The sequence below is a fragment of the Sinohyriopsis cumingii genome, chromosome 14 (assembly GCF_028554795.1).
Source record: "Sinohyriopsis cumingii isolate HCF-2022 chromosome 14, ASM2855479v2, whole genome shotgun sequence".
In the NCBI taxonomy this organism is placed as follows: Eukaryota; Metazoa; Mollusca; class Bivalvia; order Unionida; family Unionidae; genus Sinohyriopsis; species Sinohyriopsis cumingii.
The window spans coordinates 27904740-27928948 of record NC_142974.1 but is presented as its reverse complement, the minus strand read 5'-3'; the positions used below and the strand labels follow the sequence as shown (position 1 = coordinate 27928948).

Genomic DNA, 24209 nt, shown 5'->3' with positions numbered 1-24209 from the left:
GAAAACGTACTAGCCGCCAAGGCTTTAAAAGAATGATTAAGGCCTGTGCATTCTAAAAGAGCATCATTTCCAAAATGGCATGCTCCTGTATACGTTTTACTACAGTGACTAAAGCGATTCTACTTATGAACATCGGCGGTATAGGTAATGTTTGTATTAGGTAATGAGCTAGTGTTTGTTGTCGACCGTACTAGGACTGCCTCATTCGATGTTGTTATGACTGGCTTTGCTTGCCAGCAATTTTAAAATAATATTCAACACGCTACACTCACACAGGAATACATATGTCGACTTATGTCCAGTGAAGCCCTTCAATAATATCTCTACAACTTTACTTAAGCTCATAATCTGAAAGTCCTTGAAAACAGGTTACGAAATGAAGTGATTGGTGAAGCATAACGACTATTTGCACACCATTCAAACTTGTAAAGAACAGGATGTAAAGGATATCATCTGAGAGTCACCTGTACACATAACATGTACGATAAGGCAGACACACGAGCATACGGATACACAACGGGACTAATACGTGTATACATTGTCACACATACATTCAAAAGGGTTGTGGACTTTCCAAGGGCAATCGTGAGAAGCACAGAGAGTTAGATAAACGAACCGGTAGATCGATATTCATGCGTGTGATTTATGTAGCTGTAGGCGGGATATGATATTTATCTTCCTGTTACACTGTACTCAGACCTGGAACAATACAGATTAAACTGACGTCGCCCAGGTAAGGTATCACTTATGCATGAAATGTATATCGAAATTCATACCCAAACACACACACACACACACACACATGGAGATGCATCAAAAATCAAAACTGAACTTCGATTTGAACATCGCTTGGCCAATTCCTTTTCGATTAGAGAGATAATCTCGCAAATGGTTGTAGGAATACATATAATTTAAAATTTGGCTGGTGATTCGCCAGCGGCAGGGTGTCCCACGTATGTTGCGACAGAAAATACGTTCGTGATCCGATTGCATCATTGTCTTCTTCCAACAATATATTGTGATATATGAAAAAAATGTAGTTTCGAATCTAGTTCCCAATGGCTGCGAATTACATAGGAAGTTTCGTTCTCGACTTAACGGGAAAGACCGAGGATAGTTAAGTGCTGAAGCGAAATAATGAGAACAACCACACTCACTCGGTATAGCGGGACGTTATGCTAAATAATATATTACGAATGCATGGAAAGATATACATAACTCATCACAAACGCAAATATACCCACAGAGCATTTTACCGAAAATCACTTGATTCCTTTCAAATCTTTCCAGAAAAAGTCAAATAAATAACTCTTCTTTGCCAGTCTGCACATAATTTTTATATGTATTTCAATGTCAGCATAAATAAATCTCCAAAGATAGCCTGCCGATACAAAAGTATATGCATATCGCAATGAATAATATCTGCAACAGATTCATTGTTATTATGTATAATAAAGTACACTCAAACATCTACAATACTTGCATCAATGGTAAATAAGAGATTGATGACTCTGTACAGAGTATGCCCCTTTTTTAGGATAGTAACGCATCAAGTTCTTGTTTCTTGAACGTCATGACAAAAATGATTGAGGAATAAATACATTACATTTAAACTTGTAAGTTCGATGGCGCATTTGATTGGTTCAAATGCGGCATAGCATGTAGCGTCCAACAGTCAAATGCGATAGAGAGCGAACATTCCCAGTCGATTGAAGAAAAAAAACAAAACGAAAATTATATTCACCCCATTAAAGTGGCAAGCAAAGTTTTCAATGTAAATGCAGTTAAATTTATTAGCAAAATGACTGCTTCTTGTAATCTTGATTTTATTTTCTAGGAGACTCAGACACGTCCTCATTATAGCTGAACCGTTTCATTATTTTGAAGACCTAAATTTAAATAAATCAAATAAAAAATAAATTCACATACATTTTACTGCATTATGATTGCGGATGTTGATCAGATAGAACTGTTCAGGCTATTGGTTGTGGTGTAAGTATAATAATTAAAACATTATATATTTTAGTGAAAAGCTTCAGATACGTTTTGTTTCAGTTTTTAATTTCTTGAAGTCTGTTCCAAAAGATGTCTTATAGCAGATGCTCAATTGTGTGCCAAACAGTCCTGAGGAAAATACAAGCAAAGACAATTTCCGAGGACGAATTAGGAAAAGCCGAATCATTCCGCTTATTCAGTATCTCTAGACCACATATGCGAGGATTCCATGCCTCTTGGCTGAGCTTCTTTGTCGCCTTTACATCATGGTTTAGCGTTCAACCTCTAATTCCTACAATAGCAAAAGAGCTTAGTCTTTCTAAGGTGGAGATTGCACGCTCTGGAATTGCAAGCATCTCAGTGACAATTTTTGCACGAGTCTGTGTCGGGCCGCTGTGTGACAAATTTGGTCCAAGACGCATAATGTCAGCTATTATGATAATGGGATCACTCCCGTTAGCGTTATCAGGTCTAATCCGAGACGGCACAGGATTACTGATAATCCGACTGTTCATTGGAATCCTTGGGGCAACATTCATACCATGCCAGTTTTGGACCTCGGCCATGTTCAACGAGAAGATCATCGGGACTGCCAATGCTGTTGTTGCTGGATGGGGAAACCTTGGTGGTGGCGCCACCTTCTTACTCATGCCAGCTCTGTTTGAATTGGTCAAGATAAGCGGAGGGGATGAATATCTGTCATGGAAAATTGCCCTCGTCATTCCTGCTTCAATTACTCTCGGATTCGGTGAGTTTTCGAAACAACATCCGCACTTTTTATTTCTGTTTTATTCTTGATTGTGTTTTATCTTTTCATTGGTGTACTTACCAGGAAAGAATAAGGTAAACTAATTCTGATGTAACATTTCTCGTACCAATTATTTGCATGAGATAAAAATTTAATTACTAATGTACCCAAATGAATTTACATGTGGATATATAAATGCACAAAGAAAAGTCTGACAAGAAATTCAAAGATTGCAAAAATTATCACTAGAAATATTACTGGTTGTTTCTTACGCTGTTGTTGCTGTTAGTGTATTATTGATATTGTTTCTGCCACTAATACTGTCATGCGCCAGAAATCTGGGGAAACCGGGTAATAGAAGAACCTTTGTCTTTCATGCGATGCGCTATTAATCAAACATGTATGAGCGTTCCGTTTCATTTACTTGACGTAGTTACAAGTCTCGTGTGTTTCCATTTGAAAAGTCAAAGATATAAACTGTTATAAGGACTGTTTTTAATGGAGAAAACACCACCATTACCTCAAAGGTACCCCACAAAAACCCAGAAAGTATTTAACATGTATTTTTTGACAGAGAAAGTTTTCAGTCTTTTTATTTATAAATACAGATGTTCAGTTGTACTGTTGAAACGGCTTCCCGTAATAACAAGACTGATGTATTTTCCAAAACATAAGATCTTCTTTAATTATCATGATTACATCTCTTCATTGGATTGGGGTATGCTCATCATGCATATTAAATATGATGTATGTAGTGGCTTGATGGGGATTTATTCATTATGAGTACAACATATTAGCCCTGTAGTGTATGGAATATGTATTTAATTATTTATTCAATGTGAGAACAAAATATTGTCCCTTTTGTGGCCAGAATGAGATTAAATCATTGTACCTACAATCTATGAGCCCTGTAGTAGCCGGATCGGGATATCATCTTTGTCTTAAATTAATACATGAAAGAATGACTAAGTATATACTAATGACCTCAATATTTTAACATTTAGGTATATTAATAATTTGGACGACAGACGACTGTCCTCAAGGACACTGGTCCCAACACAAGCTCCCGGAGAGGAAACGTGACGTTGCTGTTGTCAATAGTAATGGGGCTAACAATGACAAAAATGATAACAAAGGTGATAAAAAGGAGGGAGCTGATAGGAAAGTGGAACAAATAATCATTGGTGTAGAAACGAATACAAAGGCTGACGCAGGTAAATTGTCTTCATCATTAAGCTTCAGATTTTAAATCCTATGAACTAAAATTTCCACGTTTTCTCTGAATATGTGTGTAAATTGAATACTTTGCTATTTTGACTTTTTGATGAGGACATAATTACGAACATTAATAGGAACTAATGAGACTCTGAATCGGCTGTTTGAATAGCATGTCGAATCATCGCTAAAGGATGGACTTATGTCAAGCTCGATGGCACAGCACAACTCCACCAAATTCTGTTTTAAGATAACTTATATGACGGTAACATGCTCGCAAATCAAACGCCAGATCACATCTTCAGCAACTGAAAATGTTTCTTACAGCTGAATGCCTCCATGTTGATACATGCACAAGGTTAAATACCAAGTCCCACTTAAATCTTTTCAAAACGTGCTGACTATAAAGGGGATGAGGGTAGGGGAGGAAAGGAGGTTGCAAAATAAAATACTCAAAACGAGCACAAGAAACGAGAAAATGCTTACAAATCAGCACTCACTGGAAGGTATTTTTTAAAATTTAGAATATATTTAGAATCTGTTCTACCCTAGATGTCGCTTAGCATGATCTGTTGATCTACCAGTTTGGAAGATATTTAAAAACTGTTCTACTCTAGATGTCGCTTAGCATGATCTGTTGATATACCAGTTTAGAAGATATTTAAAAACTGTTCTACTCTAGATGTCGCTTAGCATGAGTTGTTGGTCAATCGTTTTCATGTCCAAACGCAGGATATACTTTAAGAGGAAGACTATCATAATTTCAAGTACAAGAACATCCTTTTGCCACTTGACAATTATAAACTAGAATATTTTGGTAATTCGATTAGGCTGTCAAATTGGTATCTGGCTTTGTGCTTGTTCTTGGAACATCTGATGCCTTCGCAATAATCGATAGGCATTGTCGGCTCAACTATGGTATAAAAACGAAAGAGCTCCAATCATTTTTTCTGAAAGATTATTACAATCTGGATTTATTTTCTTGCAGGTGATGAATGCAGCGATCGCGTAATTTGTTGTGTTAAAGATAACTGTTGGATGTATTTTACGGTTCTTGTTTTGTTTGCTCACTACGGACTCTGCTTTGGGGTAGAAATAGCTGTTAATACGGTTATGAACTTGTATTTCTTGTATCGCTTCAAAAAAGTAAATTGTACATCGAACGCCGAGGGACAAGTACCTCTATTTAACTGGACGAACATCACAACGATGTCCATGCCTTTATCGGACAATTATGACTGTAGTATCCTCACCCAGAACACAGCAAGTCTCATAGCATCCTTGTTTGGTCTGATGAACCTTTTCGCACGAGCTTTAGGCGGAGTGTTTTGCGACCTGCTTTATAAATTTTTTGCCATACCAGGGCGCTTGATGTCTCATTTGGTATGCCTCGCCGGTGAAGGCGTAATGTTGATTGTCTTCAGCCAGATGACGACAATACCTTTAGCTATTGTGGTCATGATTGTCTTCAGTATCTTCGTCCAAATGTCTGAAGGAACGACATTTGCTCTTGTTCCGTATCTTCATCCTCGTCATGTTGGAATTATATCTGGGCTGATTGGAGCGGGCGGAAATGTGGGCGCAATAATATGGAACACAATATGGTTAGATATGGTGGATTCAGACCCAAGCCGATGGTTCTGGATCCTTGGAATTTGTGTTCTCAGTGGTAGTTTTTTAACTCTTTTAATATCTATTCAGGAAAAGCGAATATGGGACTTACATCGCCACAAGAAATACAAATACAATACTTCTTCGATAGAAACAATTGATACAGCGCTTTAAAGATACAGTGTAATCCGACACGAGCAATATATTTTTGGAGGCGTATGCACACACAGATATATATATATATATATATATATATATATATATATATATATATATATATATATATGGAGAGAGAGAGAGAATTATAAATATGCACCATACAGAAAGGAAAGTACAATACTTGGATTCTATTGAAGAATGCTTGATAATAGTATGCAGAATTAATATTTAAAACAAATAAAACAATCATACAGGTTAGAGTATTTTTAACTCAGTCTCTAAGGAGATTTGAACCCAGGTCCGCGTGTAAAAGGCACCCATGCGATAGGTGCCATTTACATGCAGACCTGGGTTCTAATATCTGAGAGTAAAAATTAAATATTCTCTGACCTGTATGATATTATTATTTGTATATATATATATATATATATATATATATATATATATATATATATATATATATAAATATATATATATATATATATATAAGAAAGGGTACAAAGTTTACTAAACATTTCAAGGGAAACAAAGAGAACAGAAAGCAATCAAATTTTGTAATGTAAATTTATTGATGATATTTTAGATCTAATTAATGCTGAATGATAGGGTATTCCAAATAGTGATTTGATGGCATGTTCATGGTATTCTTCTGTTGGACATGAAGGTATCAGTAGTGTTTTGATGGCAATCCAATTCATGGTATTGTTCTGGTGGACATGAAGGTATCACTAGTGTTTTGATGGCAATCCAGTTCATGGCATTGTTCTGTTGGACATGAAGTCATCACTAGTGTTTTGATGGCAATCGAATTCATGGCATTGTTCTGTTGGAAATGAAGGTATCACTGTACAAACTCAATCAATTCGTTGTTATTGCATCTGTGGTCGAGAAGAGAATCATTACTAATTTTTTTCTGATATTTTTTCCCCTGATGTTTCCCTTATCAGTAAGGAATGATGTTTGTTTTCAGTAGAAGGCAACATTAAAGCGTAAACAAAAGAAAAATTAGATGCTTACTGAGTTTAACATCTTGACAAAATGGCAAAACACGTGTTGTTCAGCCTGTTAACCCTTTACCTCATAGTACATATACGAAAGTTATCCAGTGCAGTGTGCTATAAATAGAACAACTGTTACCTATATGGTCCCATACCAATAGGACAGCGAGGAAAATAAGTGACAGTGTACAATATACCTATTTCAATCTAAATTTTAATAGCTTTACTCTTCTTGTACATATTTGTCATGTAAAGAAAAATGTTTGAGGAAATGGTGATATGTATAGCTGTGTAATTAGTTTTAAAAAAAAATTAATATGCTTTTAAAACACAAGATAGTCAGCTGTGAAGAGCAACTGTATTTTCTTTTATTTGTTACTTTATGCTAATAAAAAAATGTACAATATTTGCTTTAATATATACCACATACATTAAATATAACATGGCATTTGAAGTGTTGGTATAAATTAACTTGATATACCAATAGTACTGGTATATCAATTTGTGATTTGCCCATGGCGTATGAGTACGCACAATGATCATGCTTGTATAGCAATCATACTCTCTAAACACGGATATGAATTTTTTGAATATTACATTCAAAAGGAGAAAAAAACAAGAAAAATATTTTCATGTAAAATATTTCTATAGAAACACATTTTTATATACACACACACACACACACACACACACAAAGACAACCATACTCAATAAATATTATTGTGCTCCACCCCGTGTCGTCTGCTGTCATCTATCTCAACATTGCTGTTTGCAGTTTCTCCCTCTGGCACAAATCAAACACTGCAGCTCTGTGGAAAAAAGAAAACAATGACATCAGATAAGAAGCAAGATGATGAAGCAACACTTAATCTACTAAACTGTGAATTAAATGGAGAGTTTGATAGAGACATGGCTGAGACATTTGTAAATGAAAATGATCACTCTGTGTCCAAATGTGACCTTGTTAGGGAGGAGAGATTTGTACACCATGGGCCTGATGATATGCTGAAATTTATAGAAAGCAAGTAAAATGAAAGCACTTTAAAAAGACACTTTTTGATGTAAGGCTAGTGACAGAATTCTTGCAGTCAAAATATGAATTCAGGAAAATGCACGAGATACATCCGTCTGAATTGGATCGGCACCTGGCTGGTTTTATACTCAGTGTTGGGGGAAAAGATGAATCTGAGTTTGAACCGAACAGCTTAAGAAGCATCATCAGCGCCATTGATCGCCACCTTAAAATCAAGAAATATGCAAATACAATGATGAGAGGAAAAGACAACAATCTTGCATTACAACGGAAGCTCTTTGGGCTAAGTAAATGATTTAAAATCTAAAGAAAAAATAAATAAACCCAATCGGAGTCAAGCTATCAAAGATGAAAAAATAAATGCCTTGTATAGGCAAAAACTATTGGGGATCGAAACACCTGAAGCCACTGTTAACAAACTGTGGTTTAACAACTCTCTGTATTTTGGTTTGAGGGGAGTGACTGAACAATACAATCTGAAATGGGGAAAGTTACACTAAAGAAAGATGTGAATTGTCTCGAGTATATTGAACTTAATGAAAGGCAGACAAGAACAAGAATTGGAGACAATGTCAAGGACATCAGGGATATTAATCCTAAGATGTATGAAAACAAAAACAACAAAGGAAGAGATCCACTTGCTATCTAACAAACGGTATGCTGAGCTAAGACCAACATACTTTTGTTAAGGTGAAGATCTTTTCTATATTTCGCCCAACACAATGCTTTAGGAAAAAAGTCGTTGGAATTAACAAACTTGGATGCGTCATGAAAAAATTAAAGAAAAAGCAAATATTACAGAAAGAAAGAAATTAACAAACACTAGTAGATGAAAGTACCTAATTCAGAAGTTAAGAGACAGAAACATTCCCCCAACTTATATCATGCAAATTTCAGGCCACAAAAATGTACAGTCTATAAACAGCTTTTCAAAAACATTGGTGACAAACAACAGCAGACCTAATCCAATTACCTGAGCAATACCGGCCATCTAAGTAATGATGGTGTCAACTCCCACACCCACAACAAAGAAATTTCACAGCAACAGACTGTAGTAAATAAAGTTCCAAAATGTACAGCATTCAACAGAATCCGATTATCAGCAACCAGTTCTACGGATCAAACATCACCGTTCAAAATATATTTGTTATGAACCTCCCGCAAAACGTGAACGAGATCCCTAACTTGATGACCTTTTTTCAACAGGCTAATTCTCTAACAGGGCCCACACAGTGGAAACGTAGGAGAATTATTGAAAGTGACAATGACAGTCAGTTGGACTAGCGAAATATGAACAGAAACGATATCAATGAAGTGTAGTTAGGGTTACATTGTTTAATTACCTCGTGTTCCTTCATTATTTTGATGTTTCTGGCTCGAATAGTGGTGTTGCTATGGATGCAAATGGCCGCCATGTTACTGTTCCTGACAACGAACGCTGCAATTTCAATGTTTGCATGCACTTTATTAAAAAACAAAGTGGGATGTTAACTGGGATGTTAACTATCAGCCTTGTTTTTTTATTTCATTTGATATTACTAAAGGAAACATATAGCAATTAATATGAATGAAGTGTACATGAAATTATGAATCACTACAGAACTTCTTGTTTGAGCGTAGATAAATGCGAGGGGTTGTGAAGAGTTCACTCACCTAAAGTGCACTGTTTGTGGCCGTCACTTTTATCACCCATATAAAATGTGTGTGTGTGTGTGTGTGTGTGTGTGTGTGTGTGATTTCGCTTATTAACGTAGCTTTAACACTTTTTCAGTGATTTCGCTACGATGTGTGCAGTGTGACAGTTTATAGTGATGTCTTGCACTGGGGCATCATGCTACAGACATGCACCATGATGTCCCACTTAGTCACATTATCCTGACACCAGCCCTCCTCCTGTCCTAATACTAACCTCTTAATGCCACAGGGCTCGTAATGTTGCTTAAAATTGACCTGTCATACATATACCATATAATAACTGCTAGTACATGTATGACAGGTTAATTTTAAACAACGATATGAGTCCCTGTGCTTAATGCTGAGCGCCAAGCGAGGCAGCTGTTGGTACCATTTTTGTAAGACTTTGTTATGACTCGGCCGGGGATCGAACTCACGACCTTCTCTTCCGAGGCGGACGCTCTAACCACTAGGCCACCAAAGCGGTCCATATATAATGAAAACTTGAATATGGTATAAATAAAATATATGTATAATATGTACGCTGTATCAATGATATACGCTCTTTGTATAAGCCTCATTTCCTTTTAATGAAAAATGTATACATCTCGTGGTATATCATTGATACAGCGTACATTTTATACATATATCCTATATAATAATAATAATAATAATAATAATGATAATAATAATAATGACTTTGTATAGCGTCTAATCTTTAGAAGCTCTAACGCCTTACAACATTAGACAACACCTATAGCATAAAAAGCATATATAATGACATTATTGCAAAAATCAAACACCAAGAAATTACTAAACATAAAAAACATGCTGAAAATATTTAAGATAGGAAACACATTAGGTCTTTAAGTTTGTTCTTACAGTCGAAGTAAGTGAGTTGTAGGAGCACTCTTGAATGGGATCACTGTGTCTTTGTGTCTAAGTTCAGTGGGCAATTCATTCCACGTTGCTGGGCCCTGGTATGCAAAATAACGTTGTCTATATGACTTCGTTTTCGTAGTGGGAATAATGAGTATACGATTTTCAGAAGAGGAGCGTAAGTATCCTGCTTGTGTGTACACATGGGTGAAGTCGGATAGGTATGGTTGACTGGTGTGTGTATGTATGTGTTTGTGCGTGTGTATGTGTGTGTGTGTGTGATTAGAATTTTTAACGTACTTTTAACAATTTTTCAGTCATATCGTTACGATGTCTGCAATGTGGCAGTTAATAGTGATGTCTAGCACTGAGGCATCGTGCCGCAGACAGGTAGCATGATGTCCCACATAGTCACATTATCCTGACACCTGACCGACCAGTTCTGACACTAACCTCTTAATGCCGAGCGCCTAGCGAGGCAGCTGTTAGTACTATTTTATTGTAAGTCTTTCGTATAACTCAACCGGTGTTCGAACCCACGACCTCCCGCTTCCGAGGCGGACGCTCTAACCACTAGGCCACAGCAGCGGTCATGTTGGACTAGTCTGTCAGTGAAACGTAGTACACAGAACACATTTTGTGTTTGATTATGGCTCGAATGGATAGCCAGTGTAGGGTACAGAGCAGCAGGGAAACTTTTTGAAGTTTCTGAAGTAGATATTGTGACGAACCAGACATAACTGAGTTACAATAGTCCCGTCTTGATAGTACTAATGACTACACAAGTGTTTTAGTGGCATCAACTTAAATATATTTTCGAATGGAGCTGATGCGTCTCAGCTCAAGATATGCAGCCTTGCATATGTTCATGACATGTTGGTTCAATGTGATACTACTGTCCAGAGTGACACCCAGGTTTCGTATTGATTGTGTCAATTTAATGTTGGTGTTGCTGATATTTATTGTTTGAGGTAAAGGATGTGACTGAGAAAGTCTTTGTTTTATGATCAGAATGGCCTCAGTTTTATCATCATTCATCTGCAGCTTGTTACATGTCATCCATGATTTCACATCAGAAATGCACCTAATCTACACCTCGGATGGTAGCATCAACTTCAGCTTAGTTGGGTGGCTATATTTGTATAAGTGGGCGTCGTCAGCGTACAATTGGTGAGACGCTGGATGATGTTCTATGACACTTGCGAGCGGCTGAGTTTATAAAATGAAGAGAACAGGTCCAAGAACAGACCCCAGGGACAGACCCCGAATTTGCACGTGCTGTAAAATTGTTGTAGTCTATATACGAAAAATAACAAGCCCGTCAGGTTTCGCCACCCCCCGAAACAAATTAAAATTACGTCCCTGCTATTACTATCTCTCTAATCTGTTATTCAGTCTGAGCCAGCGCGTTGATATTTGCATGAATCAAGTTTTGCCACCACCACCACCCCCTCCCGAAATCACGTCCCTGACAGACGCCTGTGGAACACCACAACATAGATCACCTGGGCTGGAGTGTATTCCATTTGCAAACACAATTTGTGTCATGTTGATCAAGTAGGACTTGAACCACAGTAAAGCTGTTTCATGAATGGCAAATACATGCTGGAGACGGTGAAGTAATATATCAATGTATATTGTGTCAAATGCTGCAGACAAATCAAGAAGCGTGAGGACTGTAATCTTTCCGCTATTTTAAGCAGAGAGAACGTCATTAACTACTTCTAGAAGAGTAGTTTCAGTACTGTGGTGAGGGCGATATGCAGATTGTACATTGCTAAAAAGACTGTTTGAATTCAGATAAGATACAAGCTGTGATAAAACAACCTTTTCTAAGATTTTTTTAATATGAATGAGAGATTAGAAACTGGGCGGTATTTCTAAATCGTTATGGTCGAGTGTTGGTTTCTTCAGCAGAGGCTTTACAATAGAGTTTGCAAAAATGATGGGAATTTCCCGGATGAGAGAGAGGTATTAATAACATCAGTTAGTGAAGGCAATACTGTATCTAAGCACTCAAGCAGCAGTGATGTTGGAATTGATCAAGTTCACATGACTTTGTTTCACTCTTCATCACGAGTGTACGTACTAAATCCATAGAGACAGGTTCAAATGCTGCTAATGGTTGCCGCTGAAATTATCTATTCCAGCTGTATGGTGACGACGAGTCAATTGAAATTGTGTTGTCAATATTATCTCTATTGGTTTGTACTTTGTCACGGAAAAAATCTGAAAACATGTCCGGAAGGTCGACTGGAGAGAAGGTAGTTGGAAATGGTGTTGATTTGTTCCTTGACATTAGCTTGTTAGTAATCTCGAAGAGCTCTTTGCAGTTGAAACTTTCCATAATCTTAGTACTGTAGTGGGCTGATTTCGCTGTCTGGACTATGTTTGTGATTTCTTCTTAGCGGCTTCATAGATTTGCTTATGAATAGTGAGTCTAGTGGAAAGCCAAAGCCTCTCACCTTTACGGCGGTCTCTTTTAGCAGCGCGAAGCTGGTCACTAATACTGCTATACCATGGAGAACACTTTTGAATTGATCTCTGTGCTTGGTGGCTGGGGCGTGTTTGTCAAGCAATGAACGCATGCATATATATATATATATATATATATATATATATATATATATATATATATATATATATATTTCAGGTGTATTGCATCAAGTATTTCTTGAATCAATTGAAAATGTTATCTGATAAAGTATGTATCTGAAAGTGGTAATCTCAATGAACTGCATAAACACTTTAACAAAACATACATTTATTTACACATTCTTAAACTACAATATTCACATATCGTGATATCTGGTTTGGCATCCATCACTGCACAGATGCACACCACACACGGATCATCCATAACAGTTTCTCGCCTTACTTGGAGGTGCTTTACGTGATCTACAACGTTGTTTTGGTCTGGATATGCGTACATTAATCTGACCCATACTTTTTTCAACTTCCTGGGTGATCAATTTATATTCCTGATATGTTATGCTCGCTGAAATCACCCTATAAAATCCCTCACTAGCCCTAATCGGAATTCAAGCTTGGAGTAGCGCTTTTTGGTTTGGTGTTTGGGGCCACATCGATACACGATGAAGTCGTTTACAATGGCACTATTCAAAATAAACCAAAGCAGGTATTTCCACCATCTCATTGAGTTTCTACCCACATCATACTTCATCCGGAGTTGGTCATAAAGGTCTACCACTCTCATGTATTTGTTATAGCAGTACACTGCGTGTGCTTGAGGGACATCCTAAATATTGGGACCAACACGCCTTGTAATTTTGGGTCACTCAAGGTCGAGAAATGATAAACATTTTTCTTTTTTCTCCAGACTGATACATGTAAATTTTTCCCCTCCTTCTGCAAGATTTAATAATCTCCCCTTTTCTTAATTGCCTCTGATTTCTTCAAAGATTTGGGAAAGCCTTTGCGGTTTACCCTGACGTTGCCACATGCATACAATCCATCAGCGTGAAGATCTTCCAAAAATTGATGCTTGTAAAAAAATTATCAAAATGTATGTGATTCATGTAGCCATGCAGGTTGTCTGTCAGCATAGTTACTACATTGTAAGCAAGCCTATGTTCAAGGTTGTTTTTACCTGGCTTACCGAGATAGGCAGTATGAGCATCTTAGATCATCCAAAATTTGATTTCCCACTTTATCGGCTTTGAAGGAATATGTAGGCGAAAAGATAGGCCTCCAGGGAACTTCACCATAGCTTCATTCACAAATACCTCTCTGGACAGACTGTAATATTGAGGTAATTTTTCGCTAACATGATCAATGATTGGTCGACCTTTGAATAGCCTGTCGAAGTTTGGGTTGTCTCATGTGGATTAATTTTCTATAGCAGACACATGAAAACACTGGTTTAACTTTTGAAACCTCTTACATGTTAGCACATTTTGAATTCCTACATTGCCATTTAAATTACCTGAGGACCAATACAGAGATGAATCAGGCAAGTAATTGATTCACTTTAAGACATTGATGCCGATATAGGCTCTAAATTCCCCAAGAGTGATTTTCACCCACCGTGTGTCTCCTGCCAAAGTTGCCCCATTTTCCAACGTACATAGTCAGTGGTGTGATTTGAGATATCTGCAAACTGTTTAGATGTGAACAATAGGCTGAAATACCCGAATGCTGAAGCTGTATTGACATCAATAACCCTCGGCAGTTTTGGCCCTGATGTGAGCATGAGTTCATTTACCGTCACGTCATTGAAATGGTATTACCAACCATGACCTCCCTAGACCTCTACATCTACCGCCTCGACGTTCGCATCAATATCACTCGAATTATCAGAATCGGATGAAGTATCATAATCCACGTTATCTGAATCGTTGTCAGAACCAATATCTGCCTCACTGAACCCTTCAAGGTCGCAAATTTAATCATCCGAATTTCAAGAAACTGCCGAACGAAAGTCGTTGACTCCATGTTTTAAATTAGGGTGAATCTGACCCAGTTACTATTTTTAACTTGCAGATTAAGACATTATATTAAATAGAAACCATGTGATATAACATCATCAACATTTTCCACGATGCCAGTAGTTTGCAATAGGCGATATTCCCCAGAGTTTGCGCTCGGAAAATCAATTTAAAATGGCAGATATGTAAGGTATGTGTCCGAAGGCGCTTCCATGCAATCGGTGCAGAAAAGTCGAAAGGCACTTATATGAAAATCGGGTAGAGGCGTCCATAGGCGCTTCCATGATATAGCGGTAGAGGCTTCAAAGGGCGCTTGTAAAGGTGAAGGCTTAAGAAAGATCATTCACATTAAAAGTTCCAGTGATTTCATTAAAGTGCAACAAGTTATAGAAAATATAACGTAATATATGCTGATTTTGTTATATATTGAGAGATCATACTTAAGACAGTATTGTGAATCTAGTCTTATAAAGTGATGAACTTAATTGCTAGTATAGTAATGGATAACTAGTGCATTTGTGCTTTGGGATCAGATAATGAATAGTTCAAAGTGTTTTAATTCATTTTCTTATGTTAAGCTCTCTACTGACCTTTTGATAAAGTTGTATCTGGTAGTTGGCATTGGAAACATTAAAACAAATTTAATGTGAAAAATGTGAAACACATACTCCGGGGACAGTGACATTGGACAAAATCGTGTGATTTCGAGCCCATGCAAATATACCTGTTGGAACATAGCTACTCATCCATTATGGAAAACACTTCCAATATGCTGAAGTCCTGGAAGATATGTCACAAGGACACTAGATCCATTCTGTAAGGTATAATGTACTTGCTAAATGACACAATATGGGTTGTCTGATAACAATACTATCCAAGCACCTTTTGAACACGTTTTCAATGTTACCGGAAGAAACAATGTTAATTAAATTATTAATCCTTCCACACAACTGAGGCTCTGGTAATCAGTGACAATAAGGTCCATGAATGATATTTTAATGAATATATGTGTTCAACAGTTTAAGTACAACCTTTCACTGATGAACAGATCCCCAAAGTGCATATATTTGTTTTCTGACTTAGCGTAATGTTTAACACCGAAAACAGTACTCCTTTAACATTAATGACTAAGGGAGGCATACTTTTACTGCTAACTATTACATATGGAGAAACGGTCCAACTTACATGTAACTGTATTTGTTTTAATGTTAAACTCTTCCCTCACGAATCGGTCAATCGCATCATTCTTTAAATAAATCTTCTAAAACGTGTTATTTACGGACTTCATACAACTGGTCTCTATTGAAGAAAGCGAAAGTAGACATGGCACATTGACGCATCAAAATATGTGATATATATATATATATATATATATATATATATATATATATATATATATATATATATATATATATATATATATATATACTGAGTAACGAATCGAACTTGCAATAATTGTTCAAGAGATATTAATAGCTGAATTCGGAAACAAATCGCGAGATGTTTTTTTTTTTCTTTTTCTTTTTGAATCTGCATTATAACATACGTTGCCCTATACGAAAATATAATGCAATTGCACTTTGGTTTAATTATTAAATATAACTTTTTGGGTCTTCTGAAACCATTGATTGTGATCATCCTTTTTTATAGATTCCATGTACTTCATCGATGTAGCTTTCTATCTCATCACCCATCTATTCATACATCTACCCACCCACCCACCCATTCATATATATATATATATATATATATATATATATATATATATATATATATATATATATTCAGCAAGCTCTTTTACTGTCGACCTTATTATAAAGCTAGTTTTGTGGGGGGGAGGGGTACATTATAATTAATGTCCTTTTCTAAGAGGTTCAGACCAAAAATGCAATGAAGAAAAGTCACAGCTGCAGTGTTGATTGTGCGTGTCATTTACAACATCTTTGTATTGAATTATATAGATGGTTGGTGTTAAACAACGCATCAACACACGGAATGATATAAAGTGCATGGGCAGTGGGAGTATTGTGCCTTGACCACATAGACACTGCAGCAGCTGACCCAGGCTTGTCTGGGAAACATTAAAACTAAGGAGATTAAGCGCGTTAACTAATCAGCCATACTAATTACTACGACATGCAGAGCACTTCAGAAGGGATATGTAAGTAAAAGCAAAATTAAAATACATGAAAGGTAAGGAAAAGGTTAAATTTAAACATGAAGAATCTCTGCTAACACACGTATGTACCAGACATATTGGTGGCATTTTAATTTCTACGGTCATAAATTCCCCTCGTTGAGTGCAGAGGGATGATTGAAAAATACTTGTACCCGCAAGGTCTCCTAATGCATTGTAAATACAATTGTCTGTTTATAATACATGTCTAGAGAGGCAGTCGTTAATTAAGATTCTGTCCTGTCAGCCATCTTGCTTCATTTCCTATGATGCGATTAAAATCTGATGGTCCTGTTTGTCCACCTAACTGCAGCTGTGGATCATGTTTAATCCTCTGTTACATTTACACCATGAACAAACGACACCACACAACAATTAACAAGGTTGCCAAACCATCAGACCAATAATTGAAGTGAAACGTATTCCTGACAAACTAATCGCTAAAACACGGTCCTGGATTGACATAAATAGGAAATATAAGCACGGTGCGTAGTGGCTGACTCTCTAGATAAATCATCAATTTAACAATCTATATGGTGCATATTTCATTTCAAAATTCATTTTTCTTTCATAAATAGAAAATGCTCTCTGGCAGTAGAAGACATAAACTATTAACTCGGCAGTATCTGATTATTATGCTTTCTTTTCGTTCCATGCTTGTTTGCCTTGCTTGATTGCTGCAGGTCTTCCCCTTTTTTCTTTTTTTCCATTTTGGGCTACACAGATACCGCTGGGTGTGTTTCGCCATCTTTGTGTAGTAGTAGTCGGAGCCCAAAATTTCAAACACTTGAGCTTCATTATGTATGTAAAATAAGGCTGGATAATGTATTAAGTGTGCATAGAGAAGCTATGCCATTATAGCAGTAACATTGATATGCATTTGTATGCCTTTTGACTTGAACTATGTTTTATTTCTACATATAATCTACACTGAAGCCGCTAAAAGTGGCCTACAACAACAGTCATAGAGTATGTTATATATTCTTTTCTAATTCTGAAGTCTAACAACGCTCATATTGCAGTGTCATTCTTGATTCAAGTATCTGTCTCCTCAGTCTTACTGTCACACGGGCTATAAACAAACACCTAACAATAAAACTACTCACACTTGTGTAAGTATATTTATGGTTGGTGTAATGATGTTGGCCTATTTTTTTTTTCTTACTCTGTTATAATAATGAGCTGAGCCCGGAAGGGCCAACTGAATTGTCCCATAGTGGTCACATGGGTTTCATTGGCCAATTATTTGTCGGAGCTTGCAGCTGCGCCCAGTTAATTGAATTATAGTTATCGTCACTTTCAACTGAAATGCAGTGGAACAGAGACATAAACATTTTTTGAGAATATCTTTTTTTTTGTATGTAAGTCCCACCTCCGCCCCTACAGTCTCATTTTTGTTTAAATAATAATTACATGTTTTTCTTTGTTTATGTGCATATGGATATGAATATTACATATCGATATATTGAATTTTAATGCATTCATGTTCATGGTGTGAATATATATATATATATATATATATATATATATATATATATATATATATAGAGAGAGAGAGAGAGAGAGAGAGAGAGAGAGAGAGAGAGAGAGATGTTGTAATGAATCAAATTTCATGAACAAAGCTGAATTTTGTTACTTTCGATTAATGTAATCTCCTGGCTGAATAGTCAATCGTTCTCTCTTCATTGTCTATTTCGTTATTGATCTTTCATAGTTGTATTTATATTGTGGTCATGAATGCCTCCACTATGTCTTAGGTGGTAGGAACCCAACATGTCAAGCACTTGAACTTCATTATGTATGTAAAGTTTGGCTAAAGAATGTGTGAAGTGTGCATAGAGAAGCTATGCCATTATAGCAGTAACTTGGATATGCATTTGTATACCTTTTGACTTGAACTATGTTTTCTTTCTACATATAATTTATACTAAAGTCACTAAAAGTGGCCTGTAACAACAATCATGGCGTATGTTATTTTTTCTTCCTTAATTTTGAACACTAACAATGCTCACCTTGCAGTGTCAGTTTTGATTCCATTATCTGTCTCCTTAGTATTGCTGTCACACGGGCTATAAGCAAACACCTATCCATAAACTATTACTAAGCAGGAGAAATATTGATTTTAAATATTTACATGTAAATTCAACAAAAGGAACCAAAGGCAGTAACACACAAGAAAAAAATTAATTTGTGAATTGAAAAGAGATTTCTTCCTTATAATTTATTTAAAACATCAGACTGAATTTGACCGGAACAGTCCTTGACATAACCACGTTTTGTTCTTCTTGCATAAATTATATGGGCAGTATATTTGTTGAAAAGGGTATTTGTAAACAGAGGTATTTGTTGTATATTTAGTTAAAGAATATTAGTACAAAAAAAACCTATATTTATTGGTTGTCATTGTTGTGTTCTGTTGGAATAGAGTGAAACATATTCGAATCCAGTTAAGTGCAATGAATGTGTGCGAAATGTGGAACCATCCTGACTTTTATTTAGAGATGACAACTATATAGGATACATCATTTGCGGCATGAAGACCCCAAAACTATTTCTTTTACTCAAAAAATATTTTTCATAAAAGATCCCATTGTTTGACACAACAAAGTAATTAACCACAAGTTCTCGAAGTATCAAATTGCGTTCTCGTATTACTGTGTAACATGTAGCGGATAAAAAGCTGCGTATTCATAAAACGTCGCTAAACGAAATCCTGATACTAAGACCATCTCGTCACTGCAAACTAGATTTAAAAGAATGATGTTTTCCTTCTTTATTCCAACTTTCCCAAACACCGGAAAACACAACGCTAGGTTGATTAAGTGATCTTGGGATAAAAAGAACATGCTAGGTTGGGAGTACTATCTATCTCTCTATCTATCTATCTGTCTGTCTGTCTGTCTGTCTGTGTATATGTATGTATGTATGCATGTATGCATGCAGCATGAATGTATGCATCTATCTATATATCTATCTATCTATCTATATATCTATCATATGACATTTAGGATTCCTGAATTGATCTGAGACCTGGTATTGAGACCTATCCCATGATATACCATTTTTCCTAATAATACCATTTCAATAATAATACCATTTCCATAATACCATTTCCATAATACCATATTTTCTAAGTCTCCATAATAATACCATTTTTCCTAAATTTCCATAAAAATACAATTTTCCTAAATTTCCATAATACCATTTTTCCTAAATTTCCATAATACAATTTTTCCTACATCTCACCAGTGGTCAGTTGGGTTTTGCATCTTCTCTTTCTGTCTGTAATTTAGGCGCAACAGATCACGCACTGCAGAGATAAAAATTCAAATGCATCATCAGCAACAACGACATCAAAATCCTTCATAAGGTCTCCAACACAATGTACTGATGCGAAATACTAGGAATAATTTCCTTCACTAAATTGAACTTCACAAATTAACGTCTTTAATAGCATCCTAAGTGAACTTGAAGGGTTAGTAATCATTATATCTATTTGTAAGTTCTCTATATATTCATATGCAGTAAATATTTTGATTTTTTTCCCCAAGTTTTTACCAGAGCAGCAATCGTTGCGAGGTTTGTGCAATTCAACAATAGCTATTGAAAAACTGTAGATTAGTGATCTTAATTTGTGAATTGAAAAGCCATGTTAATGGCTGACACTGGCATTAAGGCGATCTTTGGATTCCTTTGATAACACTTTCATTAGAGCCATATAGTCTTGAGGTATATAACTATTGCCTTCATGAACTGTAATTCAGACCTCAGTCTTGAGGTATATAACTATTGCCTTCATGAACTGTAATTCAGACCTCAGTCTTGAGGTATATAACTGTTGCCTTCATGAATTGTAATTCAGACCTCAGAGTTTTGAGGTATATAACTATTGCCTTCATGAACTGTAATGCAGACTTCAGTCTTGAGGTATATAACTATTGCCTTCATGAATTGTAATTCAGACCTCAGTCTTGAGGTATATAACTATTGCCTTCATGAATTGTAATTCAGACCTCAGAGTCTTGAGGTATATAACTATTGCCTTCATGAACTGTAATTCAGACCTCAGAGTCTTGAGGTATATAACTATCGCCTTCATGAATTGTAATTCAGACCTCAGAGTCTTGAGGTGTATAACTATCGCCTTCATGAAATGTAATTCAGACCTCAGAGTCTTGAGGTATATAACTATTGCCTTCATGAACTGTAATTCAGACCTCAGAGTCTTGAGGTATATAATATTGCCTTCATGAATTGTAATTCAGACCTCAGAGTCTTGAGGTATATAACTATTGCCTTCGTGAACTGTAATTCAGACCTCAGAGTCTTGAGGTATATAACTATTGCCTTCATGAACTGTAATTCAGACCTCAGAGTCTTGAGGTATATAACTATTGCCTTCATGAATTGTAATTCAGACCTCAGTCTTGAGGTATATAACTATTGCCTTCATGAATTGTAATTCAGACCTCAGTCTTGAGGTATATAATTATTGCCTTCATGAATTGTAATTCAGACCTCAGAGTCTTAAGGTATGTAACTATTGCCTTCATGAATTGTAATTCAGACCTCAGAGTCTTGAGGTGTATAACTATTGCCTTCATGAATTGTAATTCAGACCTCAGAGTCTTGAGGTATATAAATATTGCCTTCATGAATTGTAATTCAGACCTCAGAGTCTTGAGGTATATAACTATTGCCTTCATGAATTGTAATTCAGACCTCAGAGTCTTGAGGTATATAACTATTGCCTTCATGAACTGTAATTCAGACCTCAGAGTCTTGAGGTATATAACTATTGCCTTCATGAATTGTAATTCAGACCTCAGAGTCTTGAGGTATATAACTATTGCCTTCATGAACTGTAATTCAGACCTCAGAGTCTTGAGGTATATAACTATTGCCTTCATGAATTTTAATTCAGACCTTAGAGTCAAACGGAAAACGATATAATATCATCAAATGTTGCGTTTCAAGAAGGTAAAGAGAAAAATCAACTGTTGTGCCATGCATAAAAGAAAGCAGTGAAATATTCACACAAATTGCAACTAAGTCCGTAAAAAACGATTTTGAAAAATGTATTTTCGTTACGTAGAGCAGTCCTTTATTACAACGTTCGCCATATAAGCTTCAGGGAATACTTCTTATAATGAAATAATAAGGAAATAGATTAGCAAGGGATAATTAATGCATGACCGTACTTGCCTTATAAAGGAACTATCTAATAATGAGGGTCGTATGAGACAAAACAGTTAAACTTGTTATGGCCAATATTTTTGCCAAATAATGTTCTTGTAATACTTTATCTATCATAATCTATGGAAAATTGTTTCCTGATGTATTTGTAGAAACCCCTTTTGCTACTTACTTTACTAAGACTCTCGTATATTGTATTTAAATAAAGTTTAAGATAATGTTTTGTTCTATATTCAAGGTAGAGCGTGATAAAAGCGGCATAGGAACAAGGCTCTGTATAGAAGAATTTGGGCTCTCAGTATGGTGAAACAGTATATGCCCGTCATCAAGATTTTGGTGCTAGCAAATAAAGTTCTCGAGATTACCATGCTATATGACTCACTTTTTATCCTCTGTGCTTCTTGAAACAGAAGGAAAAAATGTTTAATAATGCCCATGTATACTGACAGTAAGCACGTTTGTACAAGCAAGCTCAAATTTGACGGCACATACGGTGATGAACAATCGTAAATAGCTTTGTCAACAAAACGCGGTGTGACCCAGATTCACATATATATTAACAAGGTACAGCTAGCGATTCAAACCTTCGTATGCATGCCCATATGAGACCGATATTATTTCTTTGAAGTGCACGAACATATTCGTAATGCAGCTGTGTTGTTTGCAAATGAGAGATATTCTGCTGATACATTTTCGTGCGTCTTACGTCTCCTCTTGATAAACGCCTTAACTCGGGATATTTAACTCGACAAGGTGTCATACGATCTGTTTAGGTCTATAATGTTACGTAATTTGTTCAGTTTATTTTCGAAATATTTTTAAATCTCAAATCTAGGAACTTGATAAGAGATACTCCAAGGTGTTTTAAAATTTATTCGCTTCAGCAGCAGGGAGGGCGAATCCTACAAAATTTATAAGGTTCCAAATGTCAAAGTAAACCTTCCAAAAAAAAGGTTTCAACCGGAAATAACGTCGACTACGTTTCAAGAGGAATTCTCGGAGGAAGAAGCCTCCTTGGAACGTCCTCCTGAGTTAGTCCAAATGTGGTTTCTGGTTGAAAAACCTATTAATGGCGCTTCGATTTACCAAATGAACCAATTCGTTGTCGTCGCCCTCCCTGCTGTTATGAATTAAAAATTTATGTTATTGATAATGGCAAATATTGGAGAAGCACATTCCGCTAGACTAGCTCGAGAGCGACTAGAAGCAATCAAAAAATTTCTTCCTGTAAGACAAAAATTACAAGCACGGCAAGAAGCACAAGTTGAATACGCTATAGGCGCGGAACAATTATTTAGACCCATTACAACAGCTACTGAAAAAGCCGCTGCGGTCACTGAAAGAGCTTTATTGGGAGATATTAAGGATGATATTAAGGAGGAAGAGGAGAGAAGAAAGGGTATTCTTCCAATATTAAAACAAACCGCTGAGCAGACTGAAAATATAGCAGCGAGAACTAAAAAAACAAAAAAGATTTTACGAGATCTTCCAACTGATATAGCTGCCGCTCAACCTCGACCCGGTGAAGAAGTACTTAAAGGTATCAGCGAAATTCGTACTGAAGTCGCTGACGTGAAGGAAAAACTCGCGACTAAACCCAAACCGGTAAGAGAAGATGTTAAGCTGGATGCAAAATTTAATGAGGGTTTTATTGAAAAATTTAGAAAAACACCAGAGGAAAATTTCCCCTCTGCAGTATTATCACTTCAAAATCGAAAGGGTAGAATTTTAAAACAAAAATATGTCGACGTAAAGGATGAGAAATTTATAAAATGGTTGTATCGCGTGTATTACGAAAAAAATCAGGTCAAAACTGAAGAGTATAATAATTTGGTAAAGGAAATGGACCGACTTGATAAGCTTGCATCACGACCGCCAGCACCTCCTCCCTATCCACCACCTCCCTATCCATCGCCTGAGCAAGAGCCTTTTCGGCTTCCTTCGCCACTGCAACGAATAGAACGACAACAAACGCGGGGACAGGAAACACAAACAGAAGATGAACCTGGTCCTTCAGGAGATATTTTAGAAGATCTTGGTATCTTGGGAGCTACTGGCAGTGGTTTAGGAAGTGGTT

The 24209-nt window shown here is 36.4% G+C and overlaps 1 protein-coding gene across 2 annotated transcripts; it reads left to right on the top strand.

Annotated features, from left to right (window-relative positions):
- The first annotated feature begins 207 nt into the window (after positions 1–207).
- Positions 208–22502, top strand: LOC149783481 (uncharacterized). Of its 2 annotated transcripts, none has more exons than XM_089931734.1 (4): positions 208–733; positions 2056–2743; positions 3748–3957; positions 4947–7132. In XM_089931734.1, the coding sequence occupies exons 2-4, from the start codon at positions 2086–2088 to the stop codon at positions 5741–5743; spliced, it is 1665 nt and encodes a 554-aa protein (XP_089787860.1). In that variant the 5' UTR covers positions 208–733; positions 2056–2085; the 3' UTR covers positions 5744–7132. The 2 variants fall into 2 exon arrangements, with proteins under 2 accessions (XP_089787860.1, XP_089787861.1); XM_089931735.1 differs by lacking the exon at positions 4947–7132 and adding an exon at positions 22371–22502 and having other exon boundaries at positions 211–733.
- The last annotated feature ends 1707 nt before the right edge of the window (positions 22503–24209 follow it).

Coding starts and splice junctions, on each gene's coding strand:
- LOC149783481 (XM_089931734.1), top strand. CDS start 2,086: ATGTCTTATAGCAGATGCTCAATTGTGTGCCAAACAGTCCTGAGGAAA. Junction 2,744..3,747: donor TTCAATTACTCTCGGATTCG/GTGAGTTTTCGA, acceptor TTTAACATTTAG/GTATATTAATAATTTGGACG. Junction 3,958..4,946: donor GAATACAAAGGCTGACGCAG/GTAAATTGTCTT, acceptor ATTTTCTTGCAG/GTGATGAATGCAGCGATCGC.